The sequence below is a fragment of the Salvia hispanica genome, chromosome 6 (genome assembly GCF_029641045.1).
Source record: "Salvia hispanica isolate PSC_SH4W2 chromosome 6, Shi_PSC_v1, whole genome shotgun sequence".
Classification (NCBI taxonomy): Eukaryota; Viridiplantae; Streptophyta; class Magnoliopsida; order Lamiales; family Lamiaceae; genus Salvia; species Salvia hispanica.
This window is the reverse complement of record NC_142697.1, coordinates 11,534,856-11,557,259: the sequence shown is the minus strand read 5'-3', so window position 1 is coordinate 11,557,259 and position 22,404 is coordinate 11,534,856. Positions and strand designations below refer to the sequence as shown.

Here is a 22,404-nt window from a genome sequence, read left to right as displayed (position 1 = left end):
CATCATTAATTTCCCCCCTAATATTCTATGGGGAGATTTATGCAGTCCCCACTTTCTCTCTTCTTTTTTTTTTCCTGCTCGATCTCTCCTTCTCCTTATTTGCTTATAGTATTTATTTTATTAAACGTGAATTTAATGGATCGATAACGCGCCACTATAATTATTATGCAGTATATCATTTATAATGCTTTAAAATAGGTAATTAATAAGGATATGGACGTGAGGGGAAGAGCAAGTGGTAGTTCCTCCGTCTCATTCGAGATATTCACTTTTCTTTTTTAGCTTGTCTTACTCAAAATATTCACTTTCATTATTTGAAAATAAGTTCATCTTTTTTTTTATATTTTATTAAAATATTCAACTACCATTTTCTCTTTACTTTCTCTACCTAATAATTCTTCCTAAAATTCTGTGTCCTCAAGAATATGAACATCTTGAGTCGAACGGGAGGAGTACTATTATACATAGAGAAGACGAACGCGCAATGTATGAAGAGAAGGGGGCGAGATTGTCGTCGGCGATCGGTTGAGATAGCACCACCATTATGAATTTACAATGTTAGAGCATCCGCAGCGGTGCTTGCTGGCACAGACGGCGTCCGTGCCGCTGGCGCGACGCGCCGCTGCTCGATGCATCGAGCACGTCCGTGTCAGTGAGCACACTGACATGGCGCGACGGGATTGGCCAACGACATAGCCGTTTGCATTTTCAGTTTTTCTTTATTTTATTTGAATTCATTTTTAATTTAAAAAAATTGAAAATAAATAAAAAAAATATTTTCACACTTCCCAAAAAATTATATCCGTTTTCTTTCTATTTTTCAATTTTTTCCCCCAAAATTCACATTTTTCATCTATAAATACCCCCACTTCCACATAAAAAATTTCACACCACACTACACAATTCTCATCTAAATTCTCTCATCAATTCTCAATCTTTCACTTCATTCTTACAAAAAAAATGTCCGGCACCGGCGATCACCCCTCCGGCTTCCGCGGTTGGAACCATGATTGGTTCGAATCAGAGCCCCTCCTCAAACCCAAGGTTCTCAAGTTCCGGGTGGCTACCGACTTTACCCGGTGGACGACCAAGACTCCCCCGAGCGATGCGGGTGGATGTCCGAACCCGGATCGGGCAGCTCTCAAACTGCTTATACTCCAACTCCTACTCCTCCTCCTCCTCCTCCTCGTGGCACCCGAACCCCGTACACTCCGGCGGAGAAGGATGTGTTATTCAAAGCCTATATGATCATCTCCGAAGATCCCGAGGTTGGCACGAACCAAACCGAGGATAGATTTTGGTGGCGCGTCTCTCGTCGGTACAATGAATACCGGCCGGCTGGAACCATCATGCGCAATGAGAGTATGGTGCGCAATGCCATATACAGAGCCAACGACGAAATCCACAAGCTCCAGGGGTATTACCCCCAGGAAGAGCGGATGGCGGGGAGCGGCAAGAGCGAGCTCGACATCATCAGTGCTGCCTTAGCGACCTACCAATCCATGAATTTGAAACCGTTCATGTACCTCAGTTGTTGGCAGGAGTCGCGCCATCATCCGAAGTATAAGGGAAGCGTAGTATCCTCCTCCAGCTCCTCCAGCAAACGGTCGAGGTCGGTAGCCCTATCCGATGGTGCCTTCGATGAGGTGGCTAACCAGCTTGCCGGAACTAACTTGGGTAGCCCCGACGCTGGCCCGAACAGTTTCCGCCGGCCGCAAGGAAGGAAGTAGGCGACGGCCAACTGCCGTCGCGCCCCGACTCCATCCGCCCCCGATCCCGCTCCCGCTCCCTTTTGGCCACCTCAACCCCCGACCAACTCGTTGTGGACCCTCTTGGGTCAACTCAATGCGGCCGATAGGTCTAGCATGACTCCCGACCAACTTGCAACACATGTGGCAATGATACGGGGTCTCCGAAGAACATTGGGGATAGATGACTAGTCTTCCACGGGGTAATTTTTAGTCTTTAATTATGTAATTTTTAATTTGTAGAATTTTAATTATGTATTTTTTTATTTTCTAGGATTTTAATCATGTATTTTTATTTTTTAGGATTTTAATTATGTAATTTTTATTTTTTAGGATTTTAATTATGTAATTTTTATTTTTTAGGATTTTAATTATGTAATTTTTGTTTTTTTAGGATTTAATTATTTATTTTTTATATTTTAATGTATTTTTATATTGTAGAAATGTTTTTAGTAATTGAAGTATTTAAATTGAATAATAGAATGGTGGGACCCTTGAGCTTGTCTTTACGGAAGAACATGGATGTGGGTGTTGTGCTCTTCTCTAAGAGCACGGAGTAAAAGTGGGTCCGGACCCACGTCCGTGCTCTTGCCAAAGAGCACGAATGTGGATGCTCTTAGTTTTGTATATATATTTATATTATTTTCTATATTATTAGCAATATCACCGGAGTTGTGTATTATCATAAGCAATACTACTCCCTTCGTCTTTGAAATTTTGTCACATTTTTTTATTTTCGTATGTTCCACAAAATTTATCATATTTCACTTTTTACTATTTTTGGTAGTGGACTCCACATTCCACTAACTTATTCTCACTCATATTTTATTACTATAAAACTAATATTTTAAAAGTAAGACTCACATCCTACCAACTTTTTCAACTCACTTTCCATTATACTATTTCTTAAAACCTATATCCGGTCAAACTGTGACAATATTTAAGGGTCAGATGGAGTATTATTTATGAATTTACTAAAATTGATATTATTTTCTTTATGTCATATAGATATTGCTTAATTGTTTAAAAATTAAACAAATATCAAAATAGAATAATAGTCCGTGCATATTGCCGGTGTTATACTAGTTAGGATAATCGGCCACTATGTTCGAGTGTGCTTGTAAAGTATGTAATGATAAAAAATAAATCACAATTGAAAATTAACTATACACATTTAACTTTGATCGACTAAAAAAGATGTTTGTAGGATTCTTATTTGATTTATATATATTGTTAACAAATGTCTGTGTTAAAAAATGACAACACCTCTTAAAGTGACACCGTGACACTACATATTCAATAATATTATAAAAACTATACAAGAATAGTATAAATGAACACAAAACTATAGATTGTTGTCTAGCGTATTGGATATTGCTGACTGAGAAAAAATTGTTGTAAATTGTTGTGTAGCGTATTGGATATTGCTGGTCGAGAAAATTTACGTTTAAGCATTTTTTATGATTGCCACATGGCAGCTGATTATTCATCCACATGTACAAATGATTGGCTAGGAATGATGGTATGATGTTACTTTAAGAGGTGTTATCATTTTAACGCACCCCTTGTTAATAGTGTACAAAACCATTTAAAAAAATATATAGCCCAGTTCTGTGAGGATAAATTAATTAAATAAAAATAATGCTATCAAAATAAATAAAGGGAGATATGAATATATACGCATTACATAAAATTATAAGTGGGAGAGTTTGACGATGTTCATGATTTACGTATATAATTAGTAGTATTAAATATCTCATTTTATTATTTTAATACGTCCATAAATAAAAATTTGAGTTTTTTCAATATAGTAAAACCATCTCTAGTTATTCATATCAAATTCAAAGTCAAACTAACCTTTCAATATTCACTTACTACTTTTTATAAGTATTAATTATACTTATATATTTTACTTAAATTACATATTAACTCCGGTACATTTTTTAAAATAATATATAAAATTACATATTAACTCCGGTACATTTTTTTTAAATAATTTATAAAAATTAAATAATATAACCAAATTTGCTCATTAGTATATTCATATATTAAAGATATTATTTATTCAAAAAAATAAACACGTTGAACATTAAAATATAAACACACTACATTAAAATTCAAACCTCAATTAATTCACCAGTACATAACATAAATGAGGCCATTTAATTAAATAACACACTATACTGTATTATAGTATCAATTAAACCGAATCATCATAAATAAATATTTTATTAATTTTCCATGTATTACGTAGAAAATAAATAAACTGTATTTGCCAAAAAACATGTTAATAATATTAACATCTACAGAATTAATTTTCTTAAATTAATCTATTAAATATATCTGTGAATGTCACCTATTTTTTCCTCCCAAATTCTAAACACAAACCCACCCAATACAAATAAATAATTGAATTACATGGGTAATTAAAATGCTAACTAATTCTCAATCCAGAACCCAGAACTTCAACATTATGTTAGAGATTTCTCAACATATAGATATAACTTTATCAACATAACATGTAAATTTAATTATCAACACAAAGATATAATTTTATCAACACAAATTTATTGAGAAAGTTTTGTCTTTGTGTTGATAATTTTAATACATAATATTGAGATAGTTCTGGGTTCTGAATTAGAAGGTTGGTTTTATTTTAACGCGACCCTGGGTCATATTCTAATGCTTATAGCACCCTAATACAAAATCAAGACTAAATCCCCACCCTTAGATTTTAAAATAAGTGGATGAGATTAAATCTTACGAATCTCAATAAATAGTAGACAAAATATCAACAAAAGGGTAATATCGTCATTACGTTATCATATGATAATTTTCGTGAATGTTTTTTTATATCAACATAGTGTATTACAAAGTATCGTGAAATTAAATCTTACGAATCTCAATAAATAGTAGATAAAATATCAACAAAATGATAATATCGTCATTATGTTATCATATGATAAGTTTCGTGAATATTTTTTATATTAACACTAGTATATAGTATATAAAAATCGATACTGACTTTTTAACTTTTTTTTTATCCGCTTTTCACTTTTTCTCAAAAACCTAATTAAAAATTGGATATACATATTTTCTCAAATTTGATTTTTTTAATCCATCTTTTCGCTTTTTCTTAAAAACCCCAAAATTGGATATAAATGTGTTCTCAAATTATAAAACAATAAAGTCAATATAGAATATTGAGGAAGAGTATAATATGTAAAAGCTACTTTGTGCTTTAGAAACAAAAGGACAATATAAGTTAGATAACACATAATAAAAAATTCCACCTATACTATGTCAATGGCCTCGCACTTTGCAAATGACGTATTTACCCTGACACTAAATCTAATTCTCATAGAATCTGAAACGGACGGCCCAGATCACACCAAATCTTAGAAGGTGGGTTTCAAATTCATTGAACACAGATGCTTGTTTTGCCAAAACCTGTGGACTCTCTCTCTCTACCCCACAAAACAATAGACCTCACACTCCAGAAAAAACCCACCAAAACCATGGGCAAATAGCTGTTTTTTCTGTCTTGCAATCAACAACAAGCTAAAACTACTACTCCTCTTCCACCAAAACCATCTGCCCCTTACCCTGATTTCTCCACAAACGCCCACATTATGATGATTTCCGATTCTCCCCTTCTATACATATCGCATTCCCCTGATTTCTTACTACCAAAACCACCTCTTCTTATCTTCCCCTTTTCTTGACCTTTTCTGCTTATTACAATGCTGAATTAGAAACGCGGTCAGCATCAATCAACAATCTGGTCAATCACGATTTGTCCCATTCATTGTTCTTAATTTCCTATTTTGACGCTATATGTATGTGAAAAATTGAATCTTTTTAAGTTTTTGGATGGAATCGAGTGGGATTTACTCAAATTTGCAGCCTAATATGTTAGGGCTCGAAATGTCGCTCCACCACAATTTACCACCAGCTCAGAATCCCCAAAATCCACACCACATTCCGCCGCCGCAGCAGCAGCGGCACAGCCCCATGGCGGCATTGCCCTACCCCAAATCGAAGAACCAGAGCTTGACGCTGAGCGACGACGACGAATCGGGATTCACGGCCGACGACGGGAAGAGGAGAGTGTCGCCGTGGCAGAGGATGAAGTGGACGGACAACATGGTGAGGCTTCTGATCATGGTGGTGTTCTACATCGGCGACGAGGTGGGGGCGGCGGAGGCGGGGGAGGCCGGGGGGAAGAAGAAGGGCGGCGGGGTGCTGCAGAAGAAGGGGAAGTGGAAATCGGTGTCGAGGGCGATGATGGAGAGGGGTTTCTACGTGTCCCCGCAGCAATGCGAGGATAAATTCAACGATTTGAATAAGAGGTATAAGAGGGTTAATGACATTTTGGGGAAGGGAACCTCTTGCCGCGTTGTGGAGAATCAATCGCTTCTCGATTCCATGGATTTGGCGCCTAAGGTTAAGGATGAGGTGAAGAAGCTGCTCAATTCCAAGCACTTGTATTTCAGGGAGATGTGCGCTTACCACAACAGCTGCGGCGGTGGTGCGATGCAGCATTCTCAATCGCCGCCTCCGACTGAGATGAATGCCGCCGCGTGCCTGCACGCTGCGGTGGAGAAAACCCCCAATTTGAACAGAGGGGGTGAGGATGGGACTAAATTGCGGGATGAGGACGAATTCGAGGAGGATGATGTTGATGATGGGGATGATGATGCTGATGATGACGAACAGGAGGATGATGTTGATGATGACGAGCAAGAGGATGATGTTAATGATGAGAGATTGTCGTCGAGGAAGAGGGCGAGGACGAGGAAGGGGGCGGGGACGATGGTGCCATTGGCTCAGCATTTGGATGCGGAGATGGCGAGGGAGGGGGGGAGGACGATGGCGGAGAAGAGACAGTGGCTGAAGGGGAAGATGGTGGCGCTGGAGGAGGAGAGGCTCGGGATCCATTCGCAGTCGTTCCAGCTGGAGAAGCAAAGGCTCAAGTGGCTCAAGTTCAGCAGCAAGAAGGAGAGGGAGATGGAGAGGGAGAAGCTCATCAATGAGAGGACTAAACTTGAGAATGAGAGAATGTTGCTGCTCATCAGGCACAAGGAGCTTGATTTGATGGAGCATCAATCTTCCAATAAGAAGACTGATCCCTCTTCCATTACTGGATGATGATGATAAGAAAAGTTTTAATCTTTTGTACAGCTGATGGATCGTTTGCTCTAATTAGCTATAGCTATTTACACTACATTTTACAAATTTCATAGTTAACTGCTTAATTTAGGAGTTTTACTGGTCAAGGAAAAGATGTTTTGTTTTCTTTATTGGCAATAGATGATAATTGAACACAGAATGTTACATCTTAATATTTGAGATTTGGTGACTATGAAGGTGAAAGGTAAAGATTATACGTAGCATTGAGGCACTGGAGAGACACAAATACACGAGTAGTTGATGTTGCAAGCGGCCAGGCAAGAAACAAAAAATTAGGATGCTAGAGATTCAGACTGGGACAATGTATCTTAAGTTCGGCCCATGACAATATATATCGACTCCTTTTCATATTGTCAAGAAATACACCTAAAATTTTAACACAATTGTAAAATGCACGCCCAGTGGGACTCGAACCCACAATCGCCTGATTAGAAGTCAGACGCCTTATCCATTAGGCCATGGGCGCTTCTTGTTTCAACATTTGCATTTGTATTAGTATATAATACTACCTCTGTCCACCAAAATTTACCATTTTTCATTTCGTCGGTCCTCCAAAATTTGTCTCATTTCACTTTTATCATTTTTGGTAGGGGACCCCATATTCCACTAACTCATTCCTACTCACATTTTATTATAAAACTAATATATAAAACTAGAACCCACAATCCACTAACTTTTTCAAATCACTTTCCATTACATTTCTTAAAATCCGTGCCGGATCAAAGTAGGATAAATTTTTGTCCATCGATTGACACTCTACACAGATTAATAAGTGTGTTAAGATTTAAATTTGCAAAAGTCTTTCATTTAATTAATTGTGTATAGAGTTGTTTCTGGAGAACAGTCTCTGCTTGTTAAAATTACAATTATAGCTTCTCTTTCTATGTCACATCATCCTTAATTGGCAACAATGCAATCAAAAGGCTTATTATCCTTTTCCAGCGCTATTAAAATAACCCTAAAAAATATGGAGCAGCCTTAAATCTTTGGACTAGTTGTTCCACCCATGGTAGTCACTAGCCCCAGTGGTAGATATCCTTGGTAACCACCAAAAAAACCAACCCCAACAAACGTATTTGATCAAGTCTACGGTACGGCCATTGATTAAGTCTACGATATGGCCAATCGCAAATGAGTTCCGTGGAAGATCGTAGGCAGTCAACGTGTTTAATCTTCGAGTTTAATAATCTTTACTATGGATGCATCTCCAACCTTCTGGCAGATCACAACTCGGTCGTGTGACTTGATCACTCTTGAAACCTTTCCATGTTCAAGTGCTACTTTCAAAACTAATTCATTAGTTGCGTTTGAAAAGCTTCTCAGCCTCAGCACGAGTAGGCCTAAGATTGTCGGTCATACTATCAACAACATGAGTTACAACTACCGGCTTTCCAGCCATGTACATTTAAAAACAACAGAGTTCAGGCACAAGAACCCTGAAAGTACAAAAGAAAACTCACTACTAAAAAAAAAGCAAGGAAGTTAAATGGCATAAGATTACTCACACTTTATTATAAGAAGTACTCCCTCCATCCTATAATAAGAGTCCAATTTTGACATTTCGTTCATTCTACAATAAGGGTCATATTTCACTTTTACCATAAATGATAAGTATGCTTCACATTCCACCCACATTTTGTTATAAAACTATATATAAGTAGGATTTATATTCACTAACTTATTCAATCCACTTTTCTTTACATTTCTTAAAACTCGTGCTCAAACTAAATATGACTCCTATTGTAAGACGGATGGAGTATGTAATAGCAGAATACACACATTACTAATTTTTCAACTCATTTTTCTTTACATTTTTTAAAATATGTGCTGAGTTAAAGTGAGATATATTAGAGCAACTCCAAGGGGTAAGCTATATAGAAAAGATATAATCTCTTTGTCGGCTAATAAGAGTCTCATTTCTTTTTGGCACGAGTTTTAAGAAATATTAAGAAAAATAGACGAAAAAAAGTTGGTGGTATATGAGTCTCACTTGTATATATTTTAGTTTTAAATGCAATGTGAGTAGACATGCCCAACGTTCTGGAACCACTGGTTCCGAAAAATCTCGAATCGGTACCGAACCTTGAGCGTATTTCGCGGTTACGGTTTTGGTTCTGAACCGACGGTTTTTCGGTGAATTTTTGCGGTTCTGGTTCGATTTTCCGGTTTTCAGCAGTTTTTTGCTGTTCCGACACGGTTTTGTTTTTTGAAATTGTATAACTTGAACCGGCCCATGGTTCCAAAGGTGGCGGTTCTGGCTCCATTTAAATCTCACGGCTTCGATTCAAACTTGTAACCACCGGTTACGATTTTGCGGTTAACCGCCCAAACCGTAAACCGTGGCCATCTCTAAATGTGAGTGGAATGTGTGGTCTATTATTATTTTTAGTAAAAATGAACCAGCACTCCTATTCGCGGACGGACCGAAATAGAAAAACGTAACTCCTATTCGCGAACAACGAGAGTATAATCTATTTACCGTCTCTAAAACGAAAATATACTCTTCAAAAAAGTACTAACAAATTCCACAGGGAAAAAGTATATTGAAAAGTAAATTATTTTATAAAATAAAAATATAGTAAAAGATGCATTCCTTCAAAGCATAAAGACATAATAACTTTCTCGGATACTTTCCCTATTGGAGAATGATTATTCATGAAAAGAATGCAAATATGGTAGTCATAAGATTTTACTACAATAAAGAGATAAAAATATCTCTTTGAAAAAAGTATAATACCTAATCAAATATCTTTTTCTTTAAAAATAATCTTTCATAAAAAGATAAAAATGATTTTTAAAAGAACATAAATATAATAATTATAAAATTTTACCTTACTATTTATTTCTTCCATTAGAGATGCTCGGACGAGAGGATATATTTTATAACTACGCTCAACAAGATTAAAATATGCAAATTGGCCGCGCCCTATTTGTCAAATGTTACATTATTCTATAGATGGTCGTAATGGTCATCGGATGCATAATCCAAAACTAAGACTAAATATACATATTTATATTTTAAAATGAGAGGATAAGATTAAAACCTACAAATTTTAATAAATAATTCCTTCGTCTGTGAAGAGGAGTTCTGTTTTTACATTTTAGTCAATCTGCGAATAAGAGTCCATGTTCACTTTTACTATAAATGACAATAGAGCCTCACATTCGACTAACCCAATTCACTCACATTTCATTTAAAACTATTATATACAAATGAGACTCATATTCCACCTACTTTTCTTAACATTTCTTACAACCTGTGCAGCCAACAAATGAGACTCTTAATGGTGGACGAAAGGAGTAGTAGACAAAATATCAGCAAAAGGGTAATATCGTCATTATGTTATCATATGATAATTTTCGTGGATTTTTTTAATATCAATATAGTGTATTACAAATATCTACACAAGGAATGAGTATTTCAACACAAGTATACGAAAATATCAACACATTAATATTTTACGTACACTATATTGAGATTTTTTGCATTTGTTGGTAAAAAAAAAATACACTTATCCTCATGTACAAAAACTAAAATAAAAATTATTAAATTTCATCATCCGAACATCGTCGGAACATATGTAATTGAGATCTCGTTAGAACCATTATAAAATTACCTTTAATTTGATAGTATTTTTTACGAAAAAATAATTTAAATAAAAAAATTTACTAAATTTAAAGTTTTTGGGATAATTTTGATGAGATAATTGACCTAAATATCCTTCAAATTTATTTTAAAATTATTTAAATTTAAAATATAATACACTTGATATTATTTTATTCATTAGATCTCTTAACCTAACCTAATAGCTGAGAATTAATCATTATTTGAAATTGCTAATATGATAACTCATTCCATAGATACCACAGGTTTATATATAGGTATGTGAAAGTCAACATTTTCATTGTTATTATTGGTTTTTTCCCATAAATATGGAATACCAATTTTTGAAGTTGTATATCTCGCCTAGAGATTATTTTATGCAAGTGTAACAATTTACTAATACTACAAACTAGTACTATATCTGTGTAGATGGTCAATGGACACGCAACGAACCACCGGGAACATTCTAGTTGTCGCACACACTCATCTTCTACAGTTGCCCACACCTTTCCAGCACCTTCTACACCAATCCCAGAATTATAAATACACCATTCCTCCCAATATTCTTCATCAACAACACCAAACATTCCAAAACCAACAAACACACGTGTATTATATAAAGCAAGCAAGGATGAAGGCGGTGGTCGACAAGAAACAGGACAAAGTGGTGATCGCAGCGGAGTGCGGCGCCGACGAAGGGCGGAAGCACTTGGAGAAGGTTGAGCTGCGGACGCACGATGCCGAGACGGTGAAGTACGTGGAGAGGAAGATGTCCGACAAGGGTGTGGGGAGGCTGGACCGCCATCCGGCCGATGGGCTGCCGCTGAAGCACCAGCCCAAGAAAGGCCACGGCGGCAAGTACACGTGGGAGGGCCCACAGAGGGAGTTTGAGGCCGAGCAGGAGGCTGAGCCCGCGATTGACCACAAGGATCCCAACTACGTGGAGGAGGATGCGGGCGATGAGATGGTGGTGGGAGAGGTGGAGACGCCTAAGCTGGCGGAGGAAGGGGTGGCGCGTCTTCAAGTTGATCCTCGCTTGAATATTAATTAACTAGAATAACGGTCTAGTCCTGAGTTAACTTTTGAATGTGAATTTCTGTCCCAGTTTGTTTCCAAGAAATTGCTGTAATATGCTGTGTTTTTTCATATATAAACGGCACGGCCAAGCTTTATCAAATAAGTGGTCTATATTGAATTCTTTTGTGTTGATAACTACAACACTTAAATAAATGATATTTTTATTAAATTTTATTTATACAAGAAGTACTCTACAATAATAAATACAGTAAATGAATAGAAAAATTCAGTTTCCTTATAAAATATTTTTTAAAAACAAACATAACTAAATACTACTCCCAATAGTGTAAAATTTTTAACATATAATTACGTTTAATAAATCTCAAGTCAAAATACCAATCGCATAAAGCGTTTCAAATAATTTATTTTATAATTTAACCATATATTTAAAAATTCTCATAATTAAATATTTTTCATTCTATAAATATAATTAAAAATGTCTGATTGGTAAAGTAAAAGAAGAAAAAAAAGAGAGAGAAGTGGAGTTAGTGAATTGTGATAGATCATATTATTAGTAGCACATTTAAATGTTAAAAAATTTCCATATTTAAAAATTTGTCTAAAATGAATGTCTAAAAATCATAAAATTGGTCTAATTTTTTTTTGGACGGCAGCATATAATTTGATTAGCTTGCTGAGCTGATCCAATGACCAATAGACATGTCTTGATACCACCCTGGGCCCTGACCCTACCTTTGTAGTAAAAAATTAAATTAAATAACAAAAACAACTATATCATTCCATCAAATAAATATTTATTACTGATGAAATTTGATTGTGTCTGTGAATTGTAGTGTGTATCAGCAAAATAAGTGTAGGAAAACTATATCCGCGGCGGAAATTTTGCAATTGAAGAGTCGTTTTCAGCCGTCAAGATCCATGAGTTTGTTAAAAAACAGATTAGCCCGCGAAATATTAGCACTCAGAATACAGAAAATAACATGAAAATTTGTAGTAGTAAAATATTTAGCAAACCTCAAAATAGAACTTCTATAAAGAGGTTGTTTGCCTCCCATTCCATCCATTTCTGTCTCCTCATCTCGTTTCTAGCAACATTTGCATTCCTCACCAAGGCCAGAGAACAAGTTTTTTCTGGCCAATTTCTGAAAAAAAGAAAACAAAAGAAATAGAAAAAAAAAAGACGCGTGCCGTTGTGGTTGTTGAGCTGCATTGATTTGTTTTTTCCCATTTGAGAGAAACAAAATCAAAAGAAATAGTGTTAATATATATACCTAAAAAATGGATCGGTTTTGGGTGCTGCCGGAATCATTTTCCGGCGTCCAGAGCGTCATGACGGAGCAATTGCTGGTAATTTGGGGGCTAATTAAGGCGCCATTAATCATACCGTTGCTGAATTTGGGAGTGTTTGTGTGCTTGTCGATGTCAGTAATGCTGTTCATTGAAAGGCTGTACATGGGCGTGGTCATCACATACGTCAAGATCTTCGGCCGCAAACCAGATAAGAGGTACAAATGGGAGGCTTTGAAGGACGATTTGGAGCACGGAAACTCTGCGTATCCCGTCGTTCTCATCCAAATCCCAATGTTCAACGAAAGAGAGGTCTACCAGCTCTCCATCGGAGCTGCATGCGGCCTCTCTTGGCCGTCCGATCGATTCATCGTCCAAGTTCTCGACGATTCAACCGACTCCACCATCAAGGTACGTAAATAAGTACTATTTCATTATCACAAGTATTGTATTTATGTACTAACATTCAATTTAACAGAATATGGTGGAGATGGAGTGCCAGCGATGGGCGAGCAAAGGGATCAACATCAAATACGAAATCCGAGACAAGAGAACTGGTTACAAATCCGGAGCCCTTAAAGAAGGCCTCACACGCTCCTACGTTAAACACTGCGACTACGTGGCAATATTCGACGCAGATTTCCAACCAGAACCCGATTTCCTGTGGCGAGCCATCCCTTTCCTCGTCCACAACCCTGCCCTCGCCCTCGTTCAAGCTCGCTGGAAATTCGGTATCGAATTTCTTTATTTTTATTTTTATGCTTAGTCTTTAATTTTAACAAATACTAATGATTTTGCTTCGCAGTGAATGCGAACGAATGCATGATGACAAGAATGCAAGAGATGTCGCTCGACTATCATTTCACTGTTGAGCAAGAAGTTGGCTCATCTACATATGCTTTCTTTGGCTTCAACGGTATATAATCACACATTCTTATGATATTATATAGTTGCATTTTAGTAGTAATGAATTTTTGATGTTTGTGAAAATTCAAGGAACTGGCGGTGTGTGGAGGATTGCTGCAATCGAGGAGGCGGGAGGATGGAAAGATCGTACGACAGTTGAAGATATGGACTTGGCTGTTCGCGCGAGCCTCAAGGGATGGAAGTTTTTGTATCTTGGCTCTCTAGAGGTATTAACTGGAAAATGCATATTTGATGAAATGATGTACTGAAAAATATACTGAGATTGTTGTTTGTTGTTGCAGGTGAGAAGCGAGTTGCCTAGCACGTTCAAGGCATATCGACACCAACAACATCGTTGGTCGTGTGGCCCTGCAAATCTGTTTAGAAAGATGTTTTGTGAGATTATAAGAAACAAGGTTTGTCTGAATATGAATATGGATTGGGAAAGATGATCAAACTAACTAGTCTACATGTGTTTATTTGCAGAAAGTAACAGCATGGAAGAAGGTTTATGTGATATACAGTTTCTTCTTCATAAGGAAGATAATAGCCCATATAGTCACTTTTCTGTTCTACTGCATAGTGCTTCCTGCTACTGTGTTGATACCCGAAGTTGAGATCCCGAAATGGGGCGCGGTTTACATTCCTACCATCATCACCCTCCTCAACGCAGTTGGAACTCCGAGGTCCCATTCGAGTTGGCCTAATGCCTCATTTCACTTTTCTTTGTTTGTTGTCATGAGTTTGAATGTGTGTGTGTGTAGGTCAGTCCATTTGCTTATTTTCTGGATCCTGTTCGAGAATGTGATGGCAATGCACCGGGCCAAGGCCACCCTGATGGGGTTGTTTGAGATTGGGAGAGTGAACGAATGGATTGTCACTGAGAAACTCGGGGAGGCCCTTAGGTTGAAATCCGCAATCAAAGCTTTCAAGAAACATCGGTTTAGGATTGGAGATAGGTACAGTTTGTGATCAGTGAGTGCATTTCTTGATCACGTATATAAATATATATATGCAAGAATCTGATAGCTATTTTTTTCCCCAAACAGAATCCAATTGGTAGAGCTTTTTACTGGTTGCTACCTCTTCTTTTGTGGCTGCTATGACTATTCGTATGGGAAACACAACTTCTTCATATACCTCTTTGTCCAGTCAATGGCCTTCATCATCATGGGATTTGGCTATGTTGGCACCTTCGTCCCTTCATGAGATCACTACGTGGAGGAACTGCTCGTTGCTTGCTTCGATTAGTGTTTTGCTGAATTTGGAAGCATGGGGCAGTCTTGGCTTCCAAGTTCTTGCTTCACTTTTCTCTTCATTTCTTAATCTTTTATACTGCTTTTTAATTAGATTTCATGTAGAAAGTAAGTGTATTCTTTTAGGTTTAGGCATAAGAGTTGGAGCTCAGGGTAGTGGAATTATGTTTTTTTTCACAGAAAATTGTACACAACACTATTGTTTATTTGTATCAATTTCATTTTCTGGTTGTTTGTGGATTCAAAATTGTGTGTCTAATAGAGAGCAAAAAACAGGAAATCAAAGCTAGTCTGGAAAGCAGCAGATGGAACATTAGCGCACACTGCACTGTAATACCAAACAAACTTCCAATCTTAATTTTGTTTTCTGATAAAATAAAATAAATAAGTAAAAAAAAAGAGAAACACAATAGTAATTTAACAGTAGAAACTTATTGCTTCCAGCTACTGGGATTAATAGGAGATGCAATCAATAAAATATTGTATTCACCCAAGTGCTGCTTTAAATATTGATGATCAGAAAAATTGAAAGGTAAGGCTCTCTATTCCGGTAGTTGTGAGTCCTATATAAACTCATAAATAAAATATTTCAACATCAAAAACCAAAGAACTAAGGGCATCCACAATCCCTTCCCGAATTCCAGGCCCAAGTCTCCTCCACATCATCATTCAACTCATTTTATGCTTCAGGCCACAACTCCCACAACCTTATAGGCCCCATCCAGGGCCCATTCAGGCCACCAACATTAAATTGCATTATTCACCACTTCAAACTATTTTAATCTTAAAATTGAAAACGTTGAATAATTATATTTCAAAAATTCATTGTTTATTCAGAATTTATAAAATACAAACCCTAGAACTTTAAAAAAATTTACAAACCCTATAAACTAAAAATTACAATTCATAAAAATTGAAAATGTTGAACAATTATATTTCTGAAAATTCATAGGAATAATGTAAAAGGAATGAAAATGTTGTGGAGTTTAAATAGCTAAAAAATTTTAAAATCAATTTTTAATAAAAGAAATTGGGGTCTGTGTCTGGCCTGTACCCACAACGTCGGCCCGAATCGTAACGGGGCGCGTCCCAGGAGCTCGCAACACCAAGCCGGACTGCAACAGGCACGGCCTCAGGCCTTTTGGCGGCCCAAGTCACGGGCCCAGACCCAATCTCCATCTACAACACTCCGAGCTGGACCCAAGTGTGGTCTGGCCCGGAGCGCCGTGGATGCTCCAATTTAAGGAGTACTCCCTCCGTCCGTGAATAGGAGTCCGTTTTTCCATTTTAGTCCGTCCGCGAATAGGAGTCCCGGTTCACTTTTTCCATAAATGGTAATAGGGTCCCACCTTCCACTAACTCATTCCACTCACATTTCATTTAAAACTAATATATACAAGTGGGACCTCAATTCCATTAACTTTTTTCCACTCACTTTACTTAACACTTTTTAAAACCCGTGCCATTCATAAATGAGACTCCTAATGGCAGACGGATAGAGTAATTCCGTAAGGGACTCATCAAACAGATAAGATTGTTTAATAATTGAGAAAATAATACTTCTAACTTCTTCAAAAATTTTAACAATGCGTTTAATCTATAGTATAGTTGAAACCGCATCTATATATGCTCCAGGAGTCAGAATTACCACTATGTGTCCATGCACTTAACATTATCGTTGCTCACACAATTTTTTAGTACATATATACAACTAGGGATGTCAATCGGGCCGACCCATCGGGTTTCGGGCCAACCCTACTCGGGTTGCGGGTCAATCGGGTCCGGGCTTGCCGGATTGTGATTTCTTTCGGGTTGTAAAAGTTCGGCCCTAACCCTAAAAGCTCGGGTTTCGGGCTAGCCCGACGGGTTAATCGGGTTGCTACCGATAAGGTTAAGGCTCGAACAATCCAATAGATCATGATGAAAATTAGTTATATTTATAAAATATAAAATATTTAATTATGATAAATTTGGTATATATGCTTAAACTCAATCATAAAATACTAATATTTGTGATATTTCGTAAAATTTTAATACATGTTAAAAATTTTAATATTCTTTTAGTGAGATTAGTTTATATAACAATTATTATATTAATAAAAATTCAATACATAATTTATATATTTACCATAAAATTGAAAGTTATCTTTTTTTAGTTATCTATGTCATAAAATTAGTCAACGAAGTGTCGAATTAGGAGTAAAAAAATGGAAAATGAAAATTTTACCGGGTTACCGGGCCAGCCCATCGGGTTTTCGGGTCTGGCCCTAACGGGTTGCGGGTTAATCGGGTGCGGGCTTATCGGGTTTTATTTTTATCGGGCTAGAAATTTCCGACCCTAACCCTACAAATTTAGCGGGCTATTCGGGCCAGCCCAAAGGTTGCGGGCTACATTGACATCCCTATATACAGCGACGGATCTACTCGGTGCCAAGCCCCCGCGCCAGCGGGGGCTTGCCCGGCGCCGGACCTCGAACCACCCTTATACCGCCGTGCTCTGACCGTCTCCGCCCTGGAGTGAGCCGCCGAGCCCCGACTCCGTCTCCCCTGTGCAGGCTGTACTCCTCCCGTCCTCCCCCTCAATTTTAATTTCTGTAACAGAAAATTGGGGAAGAAGAAGAAGAAAAAAGTAGGCTTTTTTTTATTTTGGACTATTTAATTAACTATTGGATTACTATTTTATTTTGGGCCTTTTAATTTAAATATCAAACAATGCCAACCCTAAGCCCTTACACAAGCTAGAGATTTTCGAATTGATTGATTTCGTCTGCCTCTGCCGGAGTTCTTTAGCGCGATTTAGGTAAGAATTCATGTAAATAGGTGATATATCATATTGAGTATCTCAAGGGCTCAATTTCAATTTCTCAAGTTTTATTTGCTTCAATGCTTTTTAATTTAATTTGTACAGTATGCTTCAATTTTCAATCTTCATAAATCATAATTGATTAATTGGCTTGGATTTGATAGTTAGATAGTTAGGTGAAAATAGAATTAGTATAAAATCATTTACATTGTCTAAATAGTATGTTTGTAAAGTTATAACTGTATGAATATATATCATCTAACACTAAGAAATTTACTACCTCTGTCCACCAAAATTTGTCCTATTTTTCCATTTCTGTTCGTCCCCCAAAATTTGTCTTATTTCACTTTTATCATTTTTAGTAGTGAACCACATATTCCACTAACTCATTTCTACTCACATTTTATTATAAAATTAATATATAAAAGTAAGACCCACAATCCACTAACTTTTTCAACTCGCTTTTCATTAAATTTTTTAAAATCCGTGCCGAGTCAAAGTGGGACAAATTTTGGTGAACACAGGTGTTATTGATTGTAGTTATGCATCGATATTTTTCCAAAAGACCAAGGAATGATTCAAAAAAATTGCAAATGAAACCATTCTTCGGCGATTTCAGGACATGGCGACTCGCCGGAAACAGTTATTATCTAGTGTGTCGTAAATGTTGAGCAGACATTACATGTAAAATTATGTATTTTAATATTTATATATATATATTTTAAATTTCAGCCTTGGCTTGCTCAATTTTCTGGATCCGTCACTATGCTGTATTAATTAATAAAATGAATGCTTTAATACTAAATTATTGTAATAAATTTTCAATAGGTTAAACTCCGTTTAGTTTTAATCTAGAATTTGTAACAACCGGTGGTTAGTTAGCATCAATCTTATGTATGCTGTAGTAAATATAAGAAGGCATTCTTTAATACTCTATCCGTCCCTAATAATTGTCACTCTTGGTGTTGACACGGTGTTGATACAGGTTTTAAGGAATGTAAAGAAAAATTATTAAAAAAATTAGTGAAATATGGGACACACTTTTTTATATGATTTTATAATAAAATATGAGTAAATTAGTGAGTTAGTGAAATGTGAGACATCATTTTACCATTTATGGTCTAAATGAAGTTGACAATTATTATGGGATATGGAAAAAAGTGACAATTATTGTGGAACGGAGGGAGTAATAATTAATGTGTAGATATTGTGTAATTTTTTGTTTTAATAAATTTTAATTAAAATTTAAAATATTATAATATTTTAATTTAAAATTTGAAAAATAATGTAAAAAAGTTTTGTATGAGTAGCGAATGGGGTACAAACATAGAATAGAATGAGATACCGTATGTTTTACGACTGTCGTATTAACTAGCTAGGAGTATGATTTATGGGGAGACGAATCACAATTCATTTGCGAATTAGGTTTACCGCTTATCCTTGCCATTAAATGCCGTACATCTATTTGTCCATTCTTTTTCTTTTTCTATTTTTTGTCTAGATTTTCAACTTTAATAGAGTAATGCAAAAATTAATCTTCAATAAAATTTGATCTCGAAATAAACTTTTGATCATATTATTTGCGATTCATAACCGGGATATCTAATATACTATGATTTCAAGGATGATTTTTCCAGCCCAAACATTTGCTGTCAAAGCCCCTATAATGAAAAATCACAATTACTAAAAATAAGCTTTTATGGGCTGTCTTAATTTCTAAGGTATATTTACTTGGATTAATTATTTACAAAATTATGAAATTTTATGAAATTTTATATCTTAAAAATTTGAATGACAAATAATAAAATTTTCAAAATTCTCAATTATTACATTTGATCAAATTTGTGCTATTATTATTTTTACTTCGTAAACTAAAAATTATGTCGTTAGTCGTCTACGCCCGTCACATAAATATACATTTAAGTTACTATTTATTGCTAACGGGGAGTGATCAATTGCTAACTCATCATTTAATTGCTAACTATAACTAATTTAAGGCCATAGGATTTTAGAAAATGTGTGGTCTACAATTTGCCATGTGTAATTTTCGTTTTTATTAATAAAAATAAAAAAAGATAAAAAAAAAACGCCAAATTAGGGTTTTAGATGAAAATGTCAATATAGTGTTTCGGAAATATCAACACAATGCTTTGAGAATGTCAATACGATGCTTTAAGAATGTTAACCCATTGCTTATATTGACATTCTACATGTATTATATTGACATATTTTATATAGTATGTTGACATTTCTGCTTTACGAAAAAATTGAAAAATTTTTGAATTTTTTTTCAAATTTTGACGTCGGAACATATGCATATATGATATCGTTGGAATCCTTATAAAATTATCTTTAAATTGATATATGTTATATGAATTTAAAGTTTTGGGATTTCTTTTAAAAGTTAGTTATAACTAAACATGTAGTTAATTGACATTAATACCCCTATTGATATTTTATGGAATTAATCCTATGGCTTTATTGACGTTTTTTGTTGATCGTATTGATATTTCTTGGTTGATGATCTAGGCCCTTAATTTGAATATCTAATGGCTATTATTTAGTTGTAGTTAGCAATTAGGTATTGAGTTAGCAATATAACACTCCCCTATTGCTAACACTAAAGTTTTACACTTATGCACCAATTTAACATTGATTTGTCTCCAAAAAAATTATTCCCTCTGTTGCTGAGTCGTATTTTTTTTTGGATTGTCCCACAGTAGCTGAATCATTTCATTTTTTGGTAAAAAAGTATTTTACTCTCTATTACTTTATCTGTCTACATCTCTTTATCTTTTTTCCTTTCCATTCTATTCCTCTTTTTACTTAACTCATTTAAAATAATTTTTCTTAAATATCGTGCGAAAAGGAAATGCCTCTATTACAGAAAGACGGAGGGAGAGTATTATAGGACAATTGAAAATTTTTTAAAAGGTGGGAGAATAAAGAAAGGATGACATATTTTCTTGGCGAAGGAGACTCGTCTTGTCCTTTAAATTAAAACATATAGATATGGTAATACTAATTTGAAATCTATACATCTATGCATATATTAGAGGTGAATTTTAACTTAGTTTTGAATATTTATGAATTTTAGGTATGATTTTAATATTTATAAATTTAAGGTATGAATTTGAATTAGGCGAATTTTAACTTAGTTTTGAATATTTATGAATTTTAGGTATGATTTTAATATTCTCATTTCAACCCGCTACCCGCGGGGTATCGGGTACCTATTACCCGACGATAACGGAAAACGGGGCGGGATCGGGTAGTGTGTTTTAGAGTTTTGCGGGTAGCGGGTATACCCATTACCCGCGCGGGTATTACCCGTTAGTCCCGATAATACCCGTTATTATTAGTATTAGCCATATACCATCTCTTAATACTCCCTCCGTTCCATATTAATAGAGGCGTTTCAAATAGTTAGAGTGGAGGAAAAAAAAGTAAATAGTTAAATAATAATAGCCATATACGCACTCATTTTGAAAAATTAAAAATAAATAGTTAGAATGGATAAAAAATAAAGTAAGAGAGATAATAATGAAGAGAAGAGTATTTATATTAGTATTATTTTTTCAAAATGAGTGAAGAAAATAAAATGCCCCTATTAAGGCAGAATAGTGAGAGTACATTATATAATCTAAGAGTTGTTTTGAAACATTTTTATATTCCAACAAACATACAATTGAAAACTCACTGGAATTATCTATAGAGTGTCCCCTCACTTTTATTCTCAATCTATTCGAAGTTTATCATCGATATTAATAAAGTAAATTAGGGAACAATGACGATTATTATGGTTTCCAAATTTTTTTATTAGGATTTCGGGTCGGGTACGGGTACCCGCAATGTCGGGTACGGGATACCCGACACGGGTATCGGGTAATCCTGGTATGTCGCAGGGCGGGTATTGGGGACAATAAATTTGGCTAAAGTCGGGTACGGGTATCCGACTTGTCGGGTGCGGATATCCGCGGGTAACCCGTTTCACCACCCCTAAATTTGAATAGTTAATAAAATTTTGTGTACGCACGAATAATTTAGTTGGCAAAGAATTCATGTATCATGACCCCATACCTAGTGGCGGATCTAGAAAATAAAATTCGTAGGGTCGAATATAGTAAAGAATTTTTTATTATTTCTCGACTCTAATGGCGTCCTTTTCGTTACTTCCTCCTCTGTTGTCGTCTTCATAAATCCTACTAAAGTAATCAGATCTGCAAATATTATCAACATCTAAACTATTATTTTCATGCTTAATACTTCGTCGAAAATACATGGCTTAGAAATCGCAACTCACCTTAAATAACATTATATCCGGTTATTACTTCATTGTTAATGTAAAATTATAAACTCGATAAGAAGTCTTTTGGAAAAAGAGTACTAAGATGGACAACTATATTGTTTAAATGAGACTTAATAATATGATGCCTTTCATAACTAATTAAAATTTTATGAAATTGTTAAACATAACTTTTTAATATTATAAAATCATGTATTTTTGTTCCTTTTAATAAATAAGATAGATATGTATAAATAATTATCAATCCATTATATAAATAATTA

At 35.5% G+C, this 22,404-nt stretch overlaps 3 protein-coding genes and 1 non-coding gene across 6 annotated transcripts; 3 read left to right on the top strand and 1 right to left on the bottom strand.

Moving 5' to 3' along the window:
• Positions 1 to 5,204: 5,204 nt before the first annotated feature.
• LOC125204289 (sequence-specific DNA binding transcription factor) lies at positions 5,205 to 7,051 on the top strand. 2 transcript variants are annotated; one of them, XM_048102894.2, is made up of 2 exons: positions 5,205 to 5,587; positions 5,668 to 7,051. In XM_048102894.2, exon 2 carries the CDS (start codon positions 5,676 to 5,678, stop codon positions 6,897 to 6,899), a length of 1,224 nt encoding a protein of 407 aa, XP_047958851.1. In that variant the 5' UTR covers positions 5,205 to 5,587; positions 5,668 to 5,675; the 3' UTR covers positions 6,900 to 7,051. The 2 variants fall into 2 exon arrangements, with proteins under 2 accessions (XP_047958851.1, XP_088916415.1); XM_089060289.1 differs by having other exon boundaries at positions 5,205 to 7,051.
• A 283-nt stretch (positions 7,052 to 7,334) lies between these two features.
• Positions 7,335 to 7,407, bottom strand: TRNAR-UCU (transfer RNA arginine (anticodon UCU)). Its single transcript has one exon. It is a non-coding gene; the product is annotated as a tRNA-Arg (tRNA).
• A 3,566-nt stretch (positions 7,408 to 10,973) lies between these two features.
• Positions 10,974 to 11,725, top strand: LOC125204766 (plant/protein). The gene has a single exon (XM_048103494.2). The coding sequence runs from the start codon at positions 10,982 to 10,984 to the stop codon at positions 11,594 to 11,596; it is 615 nt and encodes a 204-aa protein (XP_047959451.2). The 5' UTR covers positions 10,974 to 10,981; the 3' UTR covers positions 11,597 to 11,725.
• A 945-nt stretch (positions 11,726 to 12,670) lies between these two features.
• Positions 12,671 to 15,263, top strand: LOC125207760 (glucomannan 4-beta-mannosyltransferase 9-like). 2 transcript variants are annotated; one of them, XM_048107238.2, is made up of 8 exons: positions 12,671 to 13,281; positions 13,349 to 13,601; positions 13,676 to 13,786; positions 13,867 to 14,003; positions 14,079 to 14,192; positions 14,263 to 14,462; positions 14,541 to 14,735; positions 14,826 to 15,263. In XM_048107238.2, the coding sequence occupies exons 1-8, from the start codon at positions 12,862 to 12,864 to the stop codon at positions 14,983 to 14,985; spliced, it is 1,590 nt and encodes a 529-aa protein (XP_047963195.1). In that variant the 5' UTR covers positions 12,671 to 12,861; the 3' UTR covers positions 14,986 to 15,263. The 2 variants fall into 2 exon arrangements, with proteins under 2 accessions (XP_047963195.1, XP_047963194.1); XM_048107237.2 differs by having other exon boundaries at positions 14,263 to 14,735.
• The last annotated feature ends 7,141 nt before the right edge of the window (positions 15,264 to 22,404 follow it).

What these genes read in the sequence shown, in the direction of transcription:
- LOC125204766 (XM_048103494.2), top strand. Translation starts at nt 10,982, where the DNA reads ATGGACACGCAACGAACCACCGGGAACATTCTAGTTGTCGCACACACT.
- LOC125207760 (XM_048107237.2), top strand. Translation starts at nt 12,862, where the DNA reads ATGGATCGGTTTTGGGTGCTGCCGGAATCATTTTCCGGCGTCCAGAGC. An exon ending in TCAAGCTCGCTGGAAATTCG is followed by an intron (nt 13,602 to 13,675) that starts GTATCGAATTTC and finishes TTTGCTTCGCAG; the next exon opens with TGAATGCGAACGAATGCATG. An exon ending in GTGAGATTATAAGAAACAAG is followed by an intron (nt 14,193 to 14,262) that starts GTTTGTCTGAAT and finishes GTTTATTTGCAG; the next exon opens with AAAGTAACAGCATGGAAGAA.
- LOC125204289 (XM_089060289.1), top strand. Translation starts at nt 5,622, where the DNA reads ATGGAATCGAGTGGGATTTACTCAAATTTGCAGCCTAATATGTTAGGG.